This window comes from Chionomys nivalis, chromosome 9, assembly GCF_950005125.1.
Source record: "Chionomys nivalis chromosome 9, mChiNiv1.1, whole genome shotgun sequence".
NCBI lineage: Eukaryota > Metazoa > Chordata > Mammalia > Rodentia > Cricetidae > Chionomys > Chionomys nivalis.
The window spans coordinates 748576-762870 of NC_080094.1; the positions used below are offsets into that span (position 1 = coordinate 748576).

The following is a 14295-nucleotide window of genomic DNA, read 5'->3' on the forward strand; positions in this document are numbered from 1 at the left end:
TGGTTCCAAGCTGAGACCAGGGCCCCAAGACCCTAAGTCAACACAGTCCCTTGCAGCGAGAAAACTCTGTGGAACCCTCCAAAAATTACTTTCCCCGTCTGTTATCCCATTTCCCCTGTGGACACTACCCACCTCGAGCCCCTGGCCATGCCTCTCCAAACCCTCTACCTACCACTCCTCTTCCGGATCACCTCCGTGAGCCCCAGCCCCCCTCTGCAAAGTGCCTGGCGCCCACCTCCTCTGCGGAGTCCAGCAGGAGCCGCAGGTGCACTGTCTGGTCAAAGCTCCGCCTGCTTCTGGCCCACCTGTTGCCATGGGAACCACTGGCCCTTGTGACGCGGCGCGCTGGTCCAGGTGTAGGGAACTCTTGGTTTAAGGGCTAAGCTCAGTCGCAGCAGGGATTTACGTTCAGGGCTGCGCGGGTTTGAAAACAAGCTCGATCTTAGCCCCACTGGCTAGTGAAATTGTTCCCTGGCTTCGTGCCTGCCAGACGCCCAGGAGCCACTATGGTGGCTAGGTTGACAGCTTGGCTCGAAGTGAGGTTCCCTGAATCACAGTAAACTTGTGTCTTTGAGCGGGACAGCGCAGACTTCTGGGGCCCAAGAAGACCGCGGTTGCCAGTGGAGTGCAGGAAAGGAGCGCCCACTTGACATTCCAAACCAAGCTGTAGCCTGCGGATCTCAGGGGAGATAGAAAAAAGAGGAAGAGATGGGTAGGATCGCCTTAGCAAGCAGTCAGCAAGGCGAAGGGTGCTGGCTTTCCCAGACCTTCGGAAACTCATGTCCTGTCCCCTCTAGTCTAGATAAACGGGGTCTCCATAGCTTCAGGGGTCCTCAAAGGAATTCCCAAGTATGAATCACCCTCATACTACATACTGGGCTCTAGAACCCTGAATTTACTACCCAGATCCCTCCTCTCTTTAAGAGTCTGCTTGGGGTTACTCCTAGCAAGGGTCCCAGACACCTGAAAACTGCAGGCTTATTTGCATACAGTGGCTGTCCTTCCACAGAGCTCTCAGCCCCCTGGTGGCATCTAGCAAGCCAGGAAGTAGCTTTCCTACTTGTCAATCTACACTGGCTACAGGCCTCGGAGGGCCTAGAGGAGGAGGGAGAAGTGATAGATGCTGGGTCTGTGCTCCTCTAGGGTAGTCATGGTGACTAGTGTTGGGAGTCTCGAGTACAAGAACTAGATTCCCCTCCCCCACCCCCAACGAAAGGGATGGCATCTGAAGGTCCAGGAGGAACAAGCCACAGGAAGAATGCCAGCTCCCCAGCTCTTCCTCAGGAAGGAGGTGGGTGAGGCTCACTACCCTCTTCTTGGGGGTTGGGCTTGCTCCGGGCTTATGAAAGTTCCTCAGTCCCACTCTATTCTCCTTTTTTCCCACTACTCTAATTTTTTTTTTTTTTTTTGGTTTTTCGAGACAGGGTTTCTCTGTGGCTTTGGAGCCTGTCCTGGAACTAGCTCTGTAGACCAGGCTGGTCTCGAACTCACAGAGATCCGCCTGCCTCTGCCTCCCGAACTACTCTAATTTTTTAATTTTACTGTATGTATGTGCACCATGAGCAGGGGTTAGAAGAGGGCATTGGATTTCTTAGGACTGGAGTTAGAGGTGGTTATTAATCCAGCATGTAGATGCTGGCCACTGAACCCAGGCAGTCAGCAATAACAAGTGCTTGTAACTTCTGAGCCATTTCTCCAGATCCTCTTATTTTTAATTAAAAATTTCATTTTGAGGTGTGTACAGACAGTCCCACGCAGGTTTTGCTGTGTTTTTGTTTGTTTTTCACAGGGGTGTTAACCATGTAGCTCTCACTGACCTGAAACTCTGTAGAGCAGACTGGGTTCAAACTCACAGAGATCCACCTCCCTCTGTCTCCCAAACTCTGGGATTAAAAGGGGTGCACCACATGCACCGCCACACCTGGCTCACCACAGACATGAAGAATGATGAGCCTACAATCCCACTTACCCTTCATCCTTTTTCCCAGATACAAAAAGTACAAGATTATACCACGATACAGGGTAAGGTCTGTGGCCACAGAGACACGTCAGGGAGTCCCGCAGGGCCAGCCTGTCTCCAAGTCATACCTTGTCTTAGTTTTTATTGCTGTGACAAGATACCACACAACCAAGGCCACTTCTAGAAGAGTTTATTGGGATCATGACCATCATGATAGGGAGTGTGGCAGTGGGCAGGCAGGTATGGTGCTGGACCAGTAGCTGAGAGCACACATTCTTATCTGCAAGATGGAGGCAGAGAAAGCCAACTGGGGATGGCTGGGCTTTTGAAACCTCAAAGCCCCTCCCGTCCATGACATACCTCCTCCTACAAGGCAAACCTAATCCTTCCCTAATGATCCAACTAACTGGGGACCAAGGGTCAACTATGTGAGCCTATGGGGCCATTCTCATGTAAACCACCACATTCCATTTCCTGACCGCCACAGGCCTGCGGTCATATCATGATGCAAAATGCATTTAGTCCATCTTCAAAAGTCCTCATAGTCTTTTTGGAGTCTCAGCACAATTTAAAAGTCAGTCTCAAGGGACTCAAGGCAGTCTCTTAATTGTAAACCCCTATAAAATGGGTGAGATGCTTTTTTTGTTTGTTTGTTTTTCTGAGAACTGGATCCCACAAATTCTCTCCCTTCTCTGATCTTGGGGAAGAACTGAACTCTTCTCATCTATAGGAACAGAAAGAAGACTCCTCTACCTTGAGGCTTTTCTGACAGCAATTCTCGGCTCCTGTCCTCTCTCAGTATTTCCTTGAGCTGATAAAAGGTCTGGGGACAAGGACTGGAGAACAGGTCATTGGATAGAGCAGAGTCCTCTACTCTTGACCACCAGCCTGTCTTTGGGCTTCAGCTAGACATAGAATGTGCTGAGTCACTGAGACCAGGACCTAGTGGCTTTAGGGGCAAGGGAGTATCCAGGAGGAATCTACACTCAATGCCCTGGGCCTGACCTCACTGTGATCAGTGCAGAGGGAAGTTCTCCCTGTGGCTTCTCAACCTGAAGATAGGAAGCTTAATTTTTTACCAGGGAGGTACATTGTTAACACTGAGGACTTGGGTGTGAAAATCTCCATTTATATCCAGCGAGGCAGGTGGGTGTGAGCATTGAGGCCTCTTCTGGCACCCCCCCAAATTTTATATTCATGATTACTTTTTCTGGACACCCACCAGGCTGTATCTCTATGACATGGAGCTTGTGCCTTAGGGTTCCTGTTCCTTCCTGGCTGCTCAAACCCACTAGGATTCAGCTACCTGGGATGCTGGAAGGACAAAGCCAGTAAGTTCATAGGTATCCCTGGTATACCGGAACTTACAAATTGCCCCGCGTTCTTCAGAGAAAAGTCTCTGCTTGTCTAGGGTAGATGGAGAAGGAACCTGTTTGATATGTTTGAAGTATAAGCAGCAATTACATACGGAGGCTTAGTAGTAACCACTCAGGTGCTAAGGTGCTGTGTTTGGGAGAGAGAAGCCAGCAAGGGGGCAGGCAGTCTGTAGGTGAGACCCCCCCTCCTCAGACTAAAACAGGAACATATTCAAGAACTGAGCTTGCTGGAGTTTGGTCCCCATTTCCTGACTCAGGAAAAATTGGGTGGCAGGCGGCTTGCTTCATTACAGACAGAAAATTTAGGAGTCAATGAGAGCCTATCTGAGGCTTATCCCCGCCTTTTGCCTGCATTCTGACCATATCCCCAACCTGGAGTCCTCGATATTGATCTCCCCTTCTCCGCAGTAGTAGTGAGCATCTCCTGGCTGTGAAGTGACTCAGACATCATATTCCAACCACACCTCCTATGTACCCCGGCACCTCACGGATTCCCCTGAGATCACTATCACCATTTTTCAACACAGGAACCAGGATGCCAAGAGCTTACTGTATGTTGAGCATTTACCCCAGAGGCCACTAAGTTGGACTGGCTGCCCATGCCTACTGGCATCTGTCCTGTTCAGGGTGGTGTGGCAGGCAGGGGTTGGGGTGAAGTGGTGGGTGGGGTAGGAAATGTGTGTGTGTGTGTGTGTGTGTGTGAGAAAGAGAGAGAGAGAGAGAGAGAGAGAGAGAGAGAGAGAGAGTTATGTTAAAGAATTAGCTAACATTTAAAAGCCAAATAGTGTTTCATAGAAATCTGGCCCCTGGTGATGAGCTGCTCCTCTGTAGACCCTACTGTCCTAGGGCGGCTGCTGGTTGCACAAGCCAGGCTAGCAAGGCAGAGTGAGCCCCTGTAACCTGTGCCTGGGAGTGGATAGGTAAGGGCAGCTTGTTCCTGTGGGACCTCCTCTCCCCGCCCCTTCCCATAGGCTCCGCCCAACTCCGTCTCGCCTACTGCAGCGCAAATCTCAAGCCCAGCTGCTTTTAACCCTTGCCGAGATCCTGTTCTCCAGCGCACACAGCTGTGGAAGGATAGGAGGAGCAGCCTGGGTGGACCACACATTGATACACCATCCAGGAAACTGACACGTGTTGTGTGCCTGATTGAGGAGCCCTCTGTGATGACCTCCAGGGTTAGGGTTAGGGTCTGTGTCACCTGTCACTTCCCATCCCGTGCCGAGTAAGGACGAGGGCAGGAAGCACGGGGTAGCCTGGCCGTCCCACCAGCCTTTCCAGTTTCTTCCTCGCACCCTGGGCTCCTTGGTGCATGGCTGTCCTGTTCAACCGCCTCAGCGGCAGCACTGAAGAATACTGACCCAAGTCGGCTCCATGCGCCTCCGTCCACAACCGGGGCCCCCTCGGCATGGAGCCTTTCTTCCGGAAGCGGCTCACTTTCTTGTCTTTTTTCTGGGATAAGATCTGGCCAGCCGGTGAGCCGGACGAAGACATCCCCCGGATCCAGGGACTCGACGACAATCTTGTGCTAGAGCAGCCCGCTGCCGTTGAGCCTTGCAGCTTTCCCGCCCCACGTGCCCGACTCTTCCGCGCGCTCTACGACTTCACTGCTCGGTGTGCAGAGGAACTAAGCGTCAGCCGCGGGGACAGACTCTTCGCTCTCAAGGAGGAGGGAGACTACATCTTTGCCCAAAGGCTCTCTGGGCCGCCCAGTACTGGGCTGGTTCCAGTCACCTACCTTGCCAAGGCCACCCCTGAGACACCCTCGGACCAACCGTAAGTATCTGGGCTTGGGAGATAGGGCTAAAAGGTTGCCGTGCCCAGTGGAGTACGTCAGGGTTTTTAGAGTAAGAAATACCTGCTCACAGTCAGGGAGGGCTTATAGAGTGCCTGCTGGCACTGGGCTGAGCAGGCAGGTGTGGCATGGCAGGAAGAGCTACACAGATGAGGGGGGACTGAGCAAGTCCAGGCAACCAATTGCTGGATAGACCAAGTGACATAGCATTGCACTGCTTGGAAAGCTGGGGGCCACTTTTCAGGTGGCTCTACAGGGTCCTCAATACTTCCAGGCACTGTAAACCAGGGCAGATCCAATTGTTCACCTGCCCCTCTTATCTATCCATATTCATCCAACCACCTCAAATGGAGCCTAAGTGTGAGGCGGATATAGCTCTGATTTGTTTTGGTGAGTGGGTGTGGAGGAGAGCCTTCTCTTTGCCTCCAAAGCTGGGCAGTCACTGGCAGTGAAAGACTGGTTTTGATGCCCCAATCTTGCATACCAGCAAGGAATACAGCGAGGTCATGGGCAGGAATCCGTTGAAAATTCAAGAGTTTGTCTAGGAAACTGTCTCTGGTTCTGCACTCAGCTGGTCCTGGCCTGAGTCCTCTGCATACCAGCCTCTGGCATTAGCATTGCTCAAATCAATCTCTAACCTCATGAGGACCCCTCAGCCGTAACAGCCTCCCAGGAAGTTTTGTGTGGTAGGTAAAATGGAGCCATAGAAAGGGATCCAGACACTTGCCCCGTGCCTGCTTGCTGGCCCTCAGCAGTGGGTAGACTGGGCCAAGTAGCTGTTTGAGTGAAGGACTCAGGTACCTAGGTGTGGGAGACAGAACTTATGAACAGGTCCTGTGGGCTGCGGGCAGGGAGGCAGGGCTGGGCTCCGGGAGGCAGCGCTACTAGTGGGAGAGTTAATGAAGGCCTAGACCTGAAGATCAAAGAGCTGACCACACTTACAGTGTCATTAGTCCCAGACATCTGGCCCTATAATCCAGGGAGAGACCCTGGAGGCATATCCTCCACAGATCGGGCTGTTGCAGAAGCCCAGCAGTATCCCATAGTGGCTGGGATCCTGTCATGGCTTCAAGGAAGGACTAGGCTGTGTTGGAGAAACTCCCACTTCTGGTCCCCCCCCCCCCCCAGACTTGTCCTGTTGTCCTGAGAAGGGACCTTACCCCAGGGGTTCTGCATCTGCCAGAAAATCTCAATTCCCTGCCCACAGATCCTATAAGTAATGGCTCTGGTTCTTCGTAGAGAGGCAGGAAGCATCAATGGTCTAGACTTCCAGATTCTGAAATGAGTTTGTGGACTTTCCTGAGCCTGCTACCTAGCCCAGGCTCTGTCTGTATCCTTGCCATCCCTCATCTCCATTCAGCCTGCCAATACTAACCCTGCTTCTCACACCTTGGCCTCTATCCTCTTATTTGCTAATATCTTTCTGTTCCAACTGTGCTCATCCCCCCTGCTCCAGCCCAGGCCCACACCCTGGCCATGCCAGTTCTTCCCCGTGTATCCCTCGGAGTGGGCCTGTCTTGTCTGCTCTTTTGTGAGCTGACCCAAGTCACACTGAGTGTCCCCTATTACCTTGCCTCCATCTGAGGGGACTGAAGGACTAAGCTCATAGGCCTCTTCTTGTATTACCGTGGTCCCCAGCAGACTGGGTTCCTGGAAGCTCTCAGAAGTGGAAAAGCTTGGATAGGAAGTTGACCAGCTGTGGAACCCTGTTTGGGACATGGGGAGCAGAGGTGCCTACAGTGGAGTAGCTCTGGGAGTGGCTTTGTCTTTCTAAGGTTGTTTCTGGCTCCTAAGAATAAAGGGAGTGGCCAGGCAGAGTGGTATATGTTTCTAATTCTAGCTTTTGGAAGCTGAGGTAAGTGAATCTTCAAGGCCAGCCTTGTCTACTTAGCGAGTTCCAAGCCAGCCAAGAGGCTGGTCCACCTAGGCATGGCCCTTCAGAGGGTAGGAGGTACTTAGAATATGCTCTCCCCCTTAACCTTCTACTGTCTGCTTTGGCTAACATCCTGCCCATCCTGCCTTAGTCTTCCTCTTCTGGGTTACCCAGGTCCCATGTAAGCCAATCTCTCAGATGAGCCATGCCCAGACAGGTAACACCCCTGGTTCCTTCCCTGGCTGTACTAGCAGCTCTGTGGATACTTCTGAGACAGTCCACTGAGGACATCAGTTCCCTGTGGACCCCCACAGGGACTCAACAAAGTCTCAAGTTGGGGGGGGTTGATCTTTGTCCAGGGATGTTAGCTTTTGTGAGGCTTGGTAGTCACATTCTGAGCAGGGAACGAGAGTTATATTAGAGAAACAGAATGAGTAGTCCAGGTTAGTGGACAGTCATACCCGTGTGAAGAAGATTCTGGTCACCTCATGGTGGTGGCCTAGGACCTCAGCTTCAGGCACCGGGCACATTTTCTCCCTGAGAGGCAGCAGGGCATTGAGGCCTCACACCTTTGCCAGGGTCACATGGCTGGGCCTGAGAGATGACTGTTGTGTCCTGGATTTGCAGCTGGTACTTCAGTGGGATCAGCAGAACTCAGGCCCAGCAGCTGCTCTTGTCTCCTGCCAATGCACCAGGGGCCTTTCTCATCCGGCCCAGCGAAAGCAGCATAGGGGGTTATTCCCTGTCAGGTACTCAGACAACCCCTCAAGACCTCATATCCTCAGCTCTCCTTGGCCAGACCCTCTTGACCTTCTTGACTTTGGAGTGGTTAATCCCTATACTAGAAGCCCTTATATGGACAAGTTCCCTCCCTTCCTTTCTTCTACTTTCTCTCTCTCCCCACCTTCTCCATTCACCACCTAGCAGACTTAATATTTCATTCAACATGTACCTACTTAACACTCTTTGTCCCCAGGCCCCCCCTGGCTGTCCTGTGGCCCGTAGCTTCCCATGTCCCCTCTTGCACAGAGTATTGTTGACCTCAGTGACCCCCATGGCCAGTCTGAGCGGAGCCACTTGGGATGCTGGGGTATGGGTATCTGAGGCAGGTGCAGCCAAGACACTGTTACTTATTTCTGTCTCCAGTCCGGGCCCCAACCAAAGTCTGCCACTACCGCATCTGCATGGCACCCAGTGGTGGCCTCTACCTGCAGGAGGGCCGGCTCTTCCCCAGCCTGGATGCATTGCTCGATTACTACAAGACCAACTGGAAGCTGATCCAGAACCCTCTGTTGCAGCCCTGCATACCCCAGGTGGACCTGAGACAGTCTCCATATCTGGGGACCACCGAGGACCCTATCTTAGAGTCTCCTGGCAAGCCTCTGGCCTAGACTTGGCCAGGGAATATCCAGTGTCAATGGCTTCTTTATTCTGATGGGGTTGCCCCCATTCACCAGTTTTATCTCCTCTGAGGCTGTTGGAAGACTGGGGACCCTCAAGGGGGATAGGATACACCCAGTTCTGCCGGGCATCAGGAGGAGTCAAGGCTAGTGTGGGAAGGCACCTAGATCTGCTTCAAGTCCCGAGGGCAGAAGCTGAGAGAGGAGATATTGTTTCCCCTAGTATCTGATATTACTGGGTGCAGGGCAGCAATCTGGTTCCTCTGGTTCTGTAATCACAGCCTAGCCAGGGGTTATAATGAGTGTTTGTAGACGGATGTCCGGCTCTGGTAAAGCGGACACATAAGTCCCCAAAGCAATTAGCTTCATAGCTCTGGGCTTGGCCTCCTGGAGGTCAGTTCTGGGCTCTCCTTTTTCCCTGACTGGGCTCGGAGTGAGGGAATGCTGGGGAGGGAAAGGCTGAGACCTGTTGCTGGGGTGGGAGGCTAGGTTCAAACAGGAGCTGGGGAGTCGTAGGCAGCACATCGAGTGTCCCTTCCCACAGATGCCCCTGGCTCAGGACGAGTGGGAACGGCCACGATCAGAATTTGTCCTTCGGAGAAAGCTGGGAGAAGGCTTCTTCGGGGAGGTGTGGGAAGGCCTGTGGCTGGGCTCTATGCCTGTGGCTGTGAAGGTTATCAAATCAGGTGAGGCCTTGCTACCAGGCTTGGGCAGCACCGCCCTCTGACCCCGGAGCCTGGGGCAGTGGTGGCTAAGCACAGTCCTGGAGCGGCATCCTTTCCACAGCTGACATGAAACTGGCAGACCTCACCAAGGAGATTGAGGCGCTGAAGAGCTTGAGGCATGAGCGACTGATCCGACTGCACGCCATATGCTCCCTGGGTGAACCTGTTTACATCGTTACTGAACTCATGGGCAAGGGCAACCTGCAGGTCTACCTGGGCAGTGAGTGAATACCCTCCCCGAAATCACCCTGCAGCGGCCACATTTGCCAGCCCTCATGATAGCATTCAAGCCCTGGGTCCACCAAACAGAATCTTTAGGCCTTTGGAAGGGACACATGTGGCCTAGGATGCAGACATCTGGTCCTACTGAGCCTCTGATCAGCAGAGGCATTGAGGCCAAGGGTCTGGGCCAGGCCTACAATTGGCTACCTTGGGGGTAGTCTGGGTTAAGTACTATCTCTCTTGGGGGTCCAGGGAGGTGCCAAGAAGCAGCTTGCACTGGGGCCCGCGGTGAGGGCAGGACTACCTTTTCATTTTGTTCCTTGCCTGCTAGGCCTTAGCAGGTAGTGCTGCTCTCACTTCCTCCGAGATGGGGGAGCCAAGGCACAGAGGAAGATTGTGTACGTATAAGCGCCTGTGCCCTCGGGAGTTCCGCCACCCCACCCCTCTCTCTGCAGGCCCTGAGGGAAAGGCCCTGAACCTGCCTCATCTCCTGGGGTTTGCCTGCCAGGTAGCTGAGGGCATGAGCTACCTGGAGGAACGCCGTGTTGTTCACCGGGACTTGGCCGCTAGGAACGTGCTCGTGGGTGATGACCTCACCTGCAAGGTAGCTGATTTTGGCCTGGCCAGGCTGCTCAAGGTCAGTGGGGCTCTAGGCTCCTAACCCCGGCAAAGGGGAAGGTGTTACTCTGAGTTCCCCACCATTACCCTCATCCCCAGGATGATGTCTACTCCCCAAGCAGTGGCTCCAAGATCCCTGTCAAGTGGACAGCACCCGAGGCGGCTAACTACCGTGTCTTCTCCCAGAAGTCAGATGTCTGGTCCTTCGGCATCTTGCTGTATGAGGTTTTCACTTATGGCCAGTGTCCCTATGAAGGTGAGCCGTCCGAGAGGAAAGTATAATTCATCATAGCAAGTTTAGTCAGAGGGAGGTAGCCTGGGGTCCTCCCTGAGAGAAGAGATATACCCTGCCCTGGGAGTCACTGATCCCCAAAGATAACCTGGATAGGGGCTGGAGAACTAGCACAGACAGGTCTTGCAGAGGCTGGGGTTGGGGGAATCTCTTTGGTGTCACCCAGACAGAATCAAGGCAACTGCTGCCTGGCCCCTCTCGCTGGCCCCTTACCAGGAATGACCAACCATGAGACACTACAGCAGATCAGCCGTGGATACCGCCTGCCACGCCCAGCTGCCTGCCCAGCAGAGGTCTATGTGCTTATGGTGGAGTGCTGGAAGGGCAGCCCCGAGGAGCGTCCCACCTTCGCCACGCTGAGGGAGAAGCTGAACGCGATACACAGGCGGCTCCATCTGAGCCTCACGTGACCACGTCTCCAGCCCCACAGGCAGCAGTTCTGGCAACTGCTTCCTGAAGGGTGTCTCCCCAGGGAACGCTCGTTACTAACACACACGGGAGATGCTATACACCTGGGAACGGCAACAGCCTGCGAGAACCAAACACACCAGATGGATGCATGCAGACGGGGCCTGGTCATGAGTACCCACTGAGAAGTGAGGGCTGATGTCCTCCTCCTGGCATTGTTTGAATCCCTGGTGTTTCCAAAGTGTTGATAAAGCATCAAGGAAGAGCTGTAAGAAAGTGCTGGACAAAGGAATTCCAGCAAAGCCAGCTGTTTCCTCCCTGCCCTCACCTCACTCTGGGTTCCCCCGCTCCCTCCTAAGATCAGGGATGAGAAGCCCAATTTCTCTCAAGTCTTACTGTGGATTTGATGGAATATCCAGTGTGAGGGTTCCCAAGCGTATCTCAGCCGTACGAGCTGGGTACTCAGAGGAGACAATAGCTTCACCTGCCCACGCCCACTGCCCCACAGGTATGGGCAAACCTTAGGCACACAGTCAGCTTCAATAAACGTGTTCCAAATGGATTCACATAGCGGTTCCCAGAATGGAGTGCTGGAGACTCTAAAAGATGGGAGTTGAATCGCACCCAGAGCCAAAGCGGCATTACAGTGTGGACCCCCATGATATTAACGGTGAAGATTGCTGGAGCCAAGTGAACAGCCCCTTCCAGCTCCCTTGCCTGGGGAGGAAGTCAGAAGGCTCTTCAGTTTCAGAAAGGGCAGACTGGTTGTTTGGTGGTCAGAACTCCTAGGTCTTTTCCAGATGCAGAAGGATGGAGATATAGGTAGGGTTCTGACGACAACCTACTTTCTGGGGCAAAGCGCCTGTGGGTCACTTTTGTGTTTGAGCGTGACACCTGGAGAAGTTGGGTCCTGGGTCACTCAACACTTTAACCAGGAGCAGTATCCTGGGGATTAGGGGGCCTTTGCTCAGGGACCCAAGGCCATTTCATTCTCCCAGAAGCTGTATCCAGAAGGCTGTAAGGCAGAAAGCCTGGCAGTCCCCTAGAGGAAATGGAATTTGGAGCTAGCTCTGCACCCACTGAGGCCAGTTTGTTCATGATCACCAACCATATTTGTGGGTTGGGTAACAGGGAACTGGGAGCTGAACTTCACATGTGACGTGTTAAGTTACAGCAAAGAGTTTGGGGCTTAGCCAGTCATGGGCTTTCTCATGGGGAAGCAGGGCTGAATGAGAGGGACTGAGGGCATGGATTGCATCATAGATGGAGGTGGTGAGAACCCAGTCAACCTGGCTACAGGTTCAGAACTGGATGGTCCTAGGAGCTGTGGAGTCCAGGCCGGCAGAGTATGTTGACGTTGGTCTCTGTAAGTGGAAGGGGCAGTTCGGATTGGACTGAGGCTTCTCTGCTTTAACCTGCAGCTCTGATCTCTGGAGGGGAAGAATCTGGAAATGGCAGTTGGCTGCGGGGGGCTCCCTGCTTTGCCAGCACACAGAGCAGCAATGTGGGTCCAAGGGCTGGTATAAGATGGTAGCATTCTGATGTTAAGAGGCCACCATGAGTCAAACCAGGAGGACACTAGAGACAGGATGGCACAGCCTGGGGAGAAAGATGGTGCTGGGATTGTGGCCAAGCCACGGAAGCAGGTTTGGCTGGGTCTTGGCACATTCCTGTGTGTTTAGTCAACCAAAGATGAACAGGTTTGGCCCTCCTTGGAGAGGCCAAGGACTTTTGAGCTACCCGATGTATCTTCCATTGAGCTGCCCATGGTCTCATCTGAGGACACAGCTTGGACCCAGAGGCTCACGACTCGAGGGCTCTGGAGCAGACAAGGGAGGCAACCACGGAGTTCCTGAGACTGACCTCTGCCTGTACCATCCTTCCTCCTTTCCTCTTCCTGCAGTGCCTCTTTCCCACACCTTATGGGAACTGAGTTGGGCTGGGTTGGTGTGAAGTTACTAAGTAATACATGTTGCTGTCCTTAATCCTATTAGGAAGTGGGGGAGTCGTTCTATAGCTCTTCAAAAAAAGAAAATCCAAGACCTGGCCCAGTTCTCACTGGTAGATTGTTAGCATGAATGTGGACCAGGGTTTGATCCTTAGCATGAAGCAGCAGCATTCTCACATGCTTCCCTGCCTTTTAAAAAAAAAAAAAGGGAAGAAAAAGATTCAAATAGTGCTGCAGCCTGGATAGCCGAGACTGGCAGGGGGTGCCGGGATTGAGACACAGAGGCTTCTTTTCAGGTGGAAGAACAGCAACCTTTATTTTACCCAGCAACCTTTTATAGCTCTACTCCTTCTGTGGAGACCCACCGGCCAGAAAGAACACAAACATCCTTGTCAATTACAGACCACAAGGAAGTTCAGCTGTCAGTCAGGGGGAGTGAGGGCAGCTGGATCACAAAGTGTTATTTCCCATGTTACACATTCTTAAAATTCCCTTCCCACCCCTCTTTGTGGCTGTCCTTTTGTATAGGAGCACCCCATAGTGGACACAACTGACCAGCCGGAATGAGAAAGGCAGTTAGGGTCCCTCTGGAGATAGGGAATCTTTGGAGTTTTAAAGGTTTAATGGGAGGAGAAGGGGCAGTTAGGAAGACTGGAACAATCACAAGCAGGGCTGCCAGAAATTGGGGAAACATGGGAGGTGAGTTGAAAGGGGCCTGGGAGGGGTGTGGGGGGTAGGTAGAGGCAAAGAGCAGGAGGGAAGGTTGGGAAAGAGGGAGGAGGGGTTGCAGAGGCCCCGGTGGTGTGGGCACTTCTTAGTCATTCCTCACCTTCTATGGTTGCCCTCTTGTGTACTTATCTGGGAAGACAGGACGGTGCCTGCTTCTTGAGCTGATGTCTATGGTCTACAGACAAGTCAGAAGATACCAGGAAGCCCTCTAAAACCATCCCATAACCCACACGGACGTTTATGCCTTCATATCCCTTGGCTTTTGTTGTGTTCCCAGCTGTCAGCATGTGGTCTAGCATGCTGTCCTGGGGGGGGGCTTCATTATACATGGGCATCTGAGGTTCTCAAAGGAGTCAGAGCAGAGTAGCAGCTCAGGCTGGGGTATGTCCTCTCTTGGTTCACAAGTCTCACCTAGGCCCCTCCCACCCTTGTCTCCAATGCAGGTCTTACCTGATTCTCTTGATGCCATCCCTAGATCTAGTCCTGCCAGTGTCTGGTGGGTGGACACCTATCCAGGGAGGTGGCTGTTGGGACTGTCGAGTCCTTCATAACTCTCAGTATCTGTTAGTGTGTGCACAGGAGGGAAGCCTTCCCCATTGGCAGGAGGCACCAGTCAGTGTGGGAGGGTTTCTCTGTAGAAAAGGCAGCTCCTGGCTTTCAACTCTGTTCCTTGTGTGTTCTAGCAGCCTGCCCACCGTCCTTGAGATTTCCCTCCACCGCTCCCCTCCTCATTCTTTGGCTCTAAGACTCACACCCAGGGGTTGAGAGCTCAGCTGATAGCTGTATGCTCACCGTCTAGTGGGCTATTCCTTTTAACTGTGATCGGACCTTGTAAAGAGGTTGTTTAGATGGCAGACTTCCACTGGAGACGAGTGTGAACACCCAGCATGGCTTGATCCTGAGGACAAAAGGACATACAGGGGCCAGAAGGTCCTTTGGGGTGGAGACACAA

At 52.9% G+C, this 14295-nt stretch overlaps 1 protein-coding gene across 1 annotated transcript; it reads left to right on the top strand.

The window, feature by feature from the left end:
* The first annotated feature begins 4707 nt into the window (after positions 1–4707).
* On the top strand, positions 4708–10668 carry Srms (src-related kinase lacking C-terminal regulatory tyrosine and N-terminal myristylation sites). Its single transcript, XM_057781829.1, is given in 9 exon segments — positions 4708–4728; positions 4730–5109; positions 7629–7750; positions 8148–8314; positions 8946–9087; positions 9188–9346; positions 9804–9985; positions 10066–10222; positions 10475–10668. Coding segments are annotated over 9 exon segments (1524 nt in total).
* The last annotated feature ends 3627 nt before the right edge of the window (positions 10669–14295 follow it).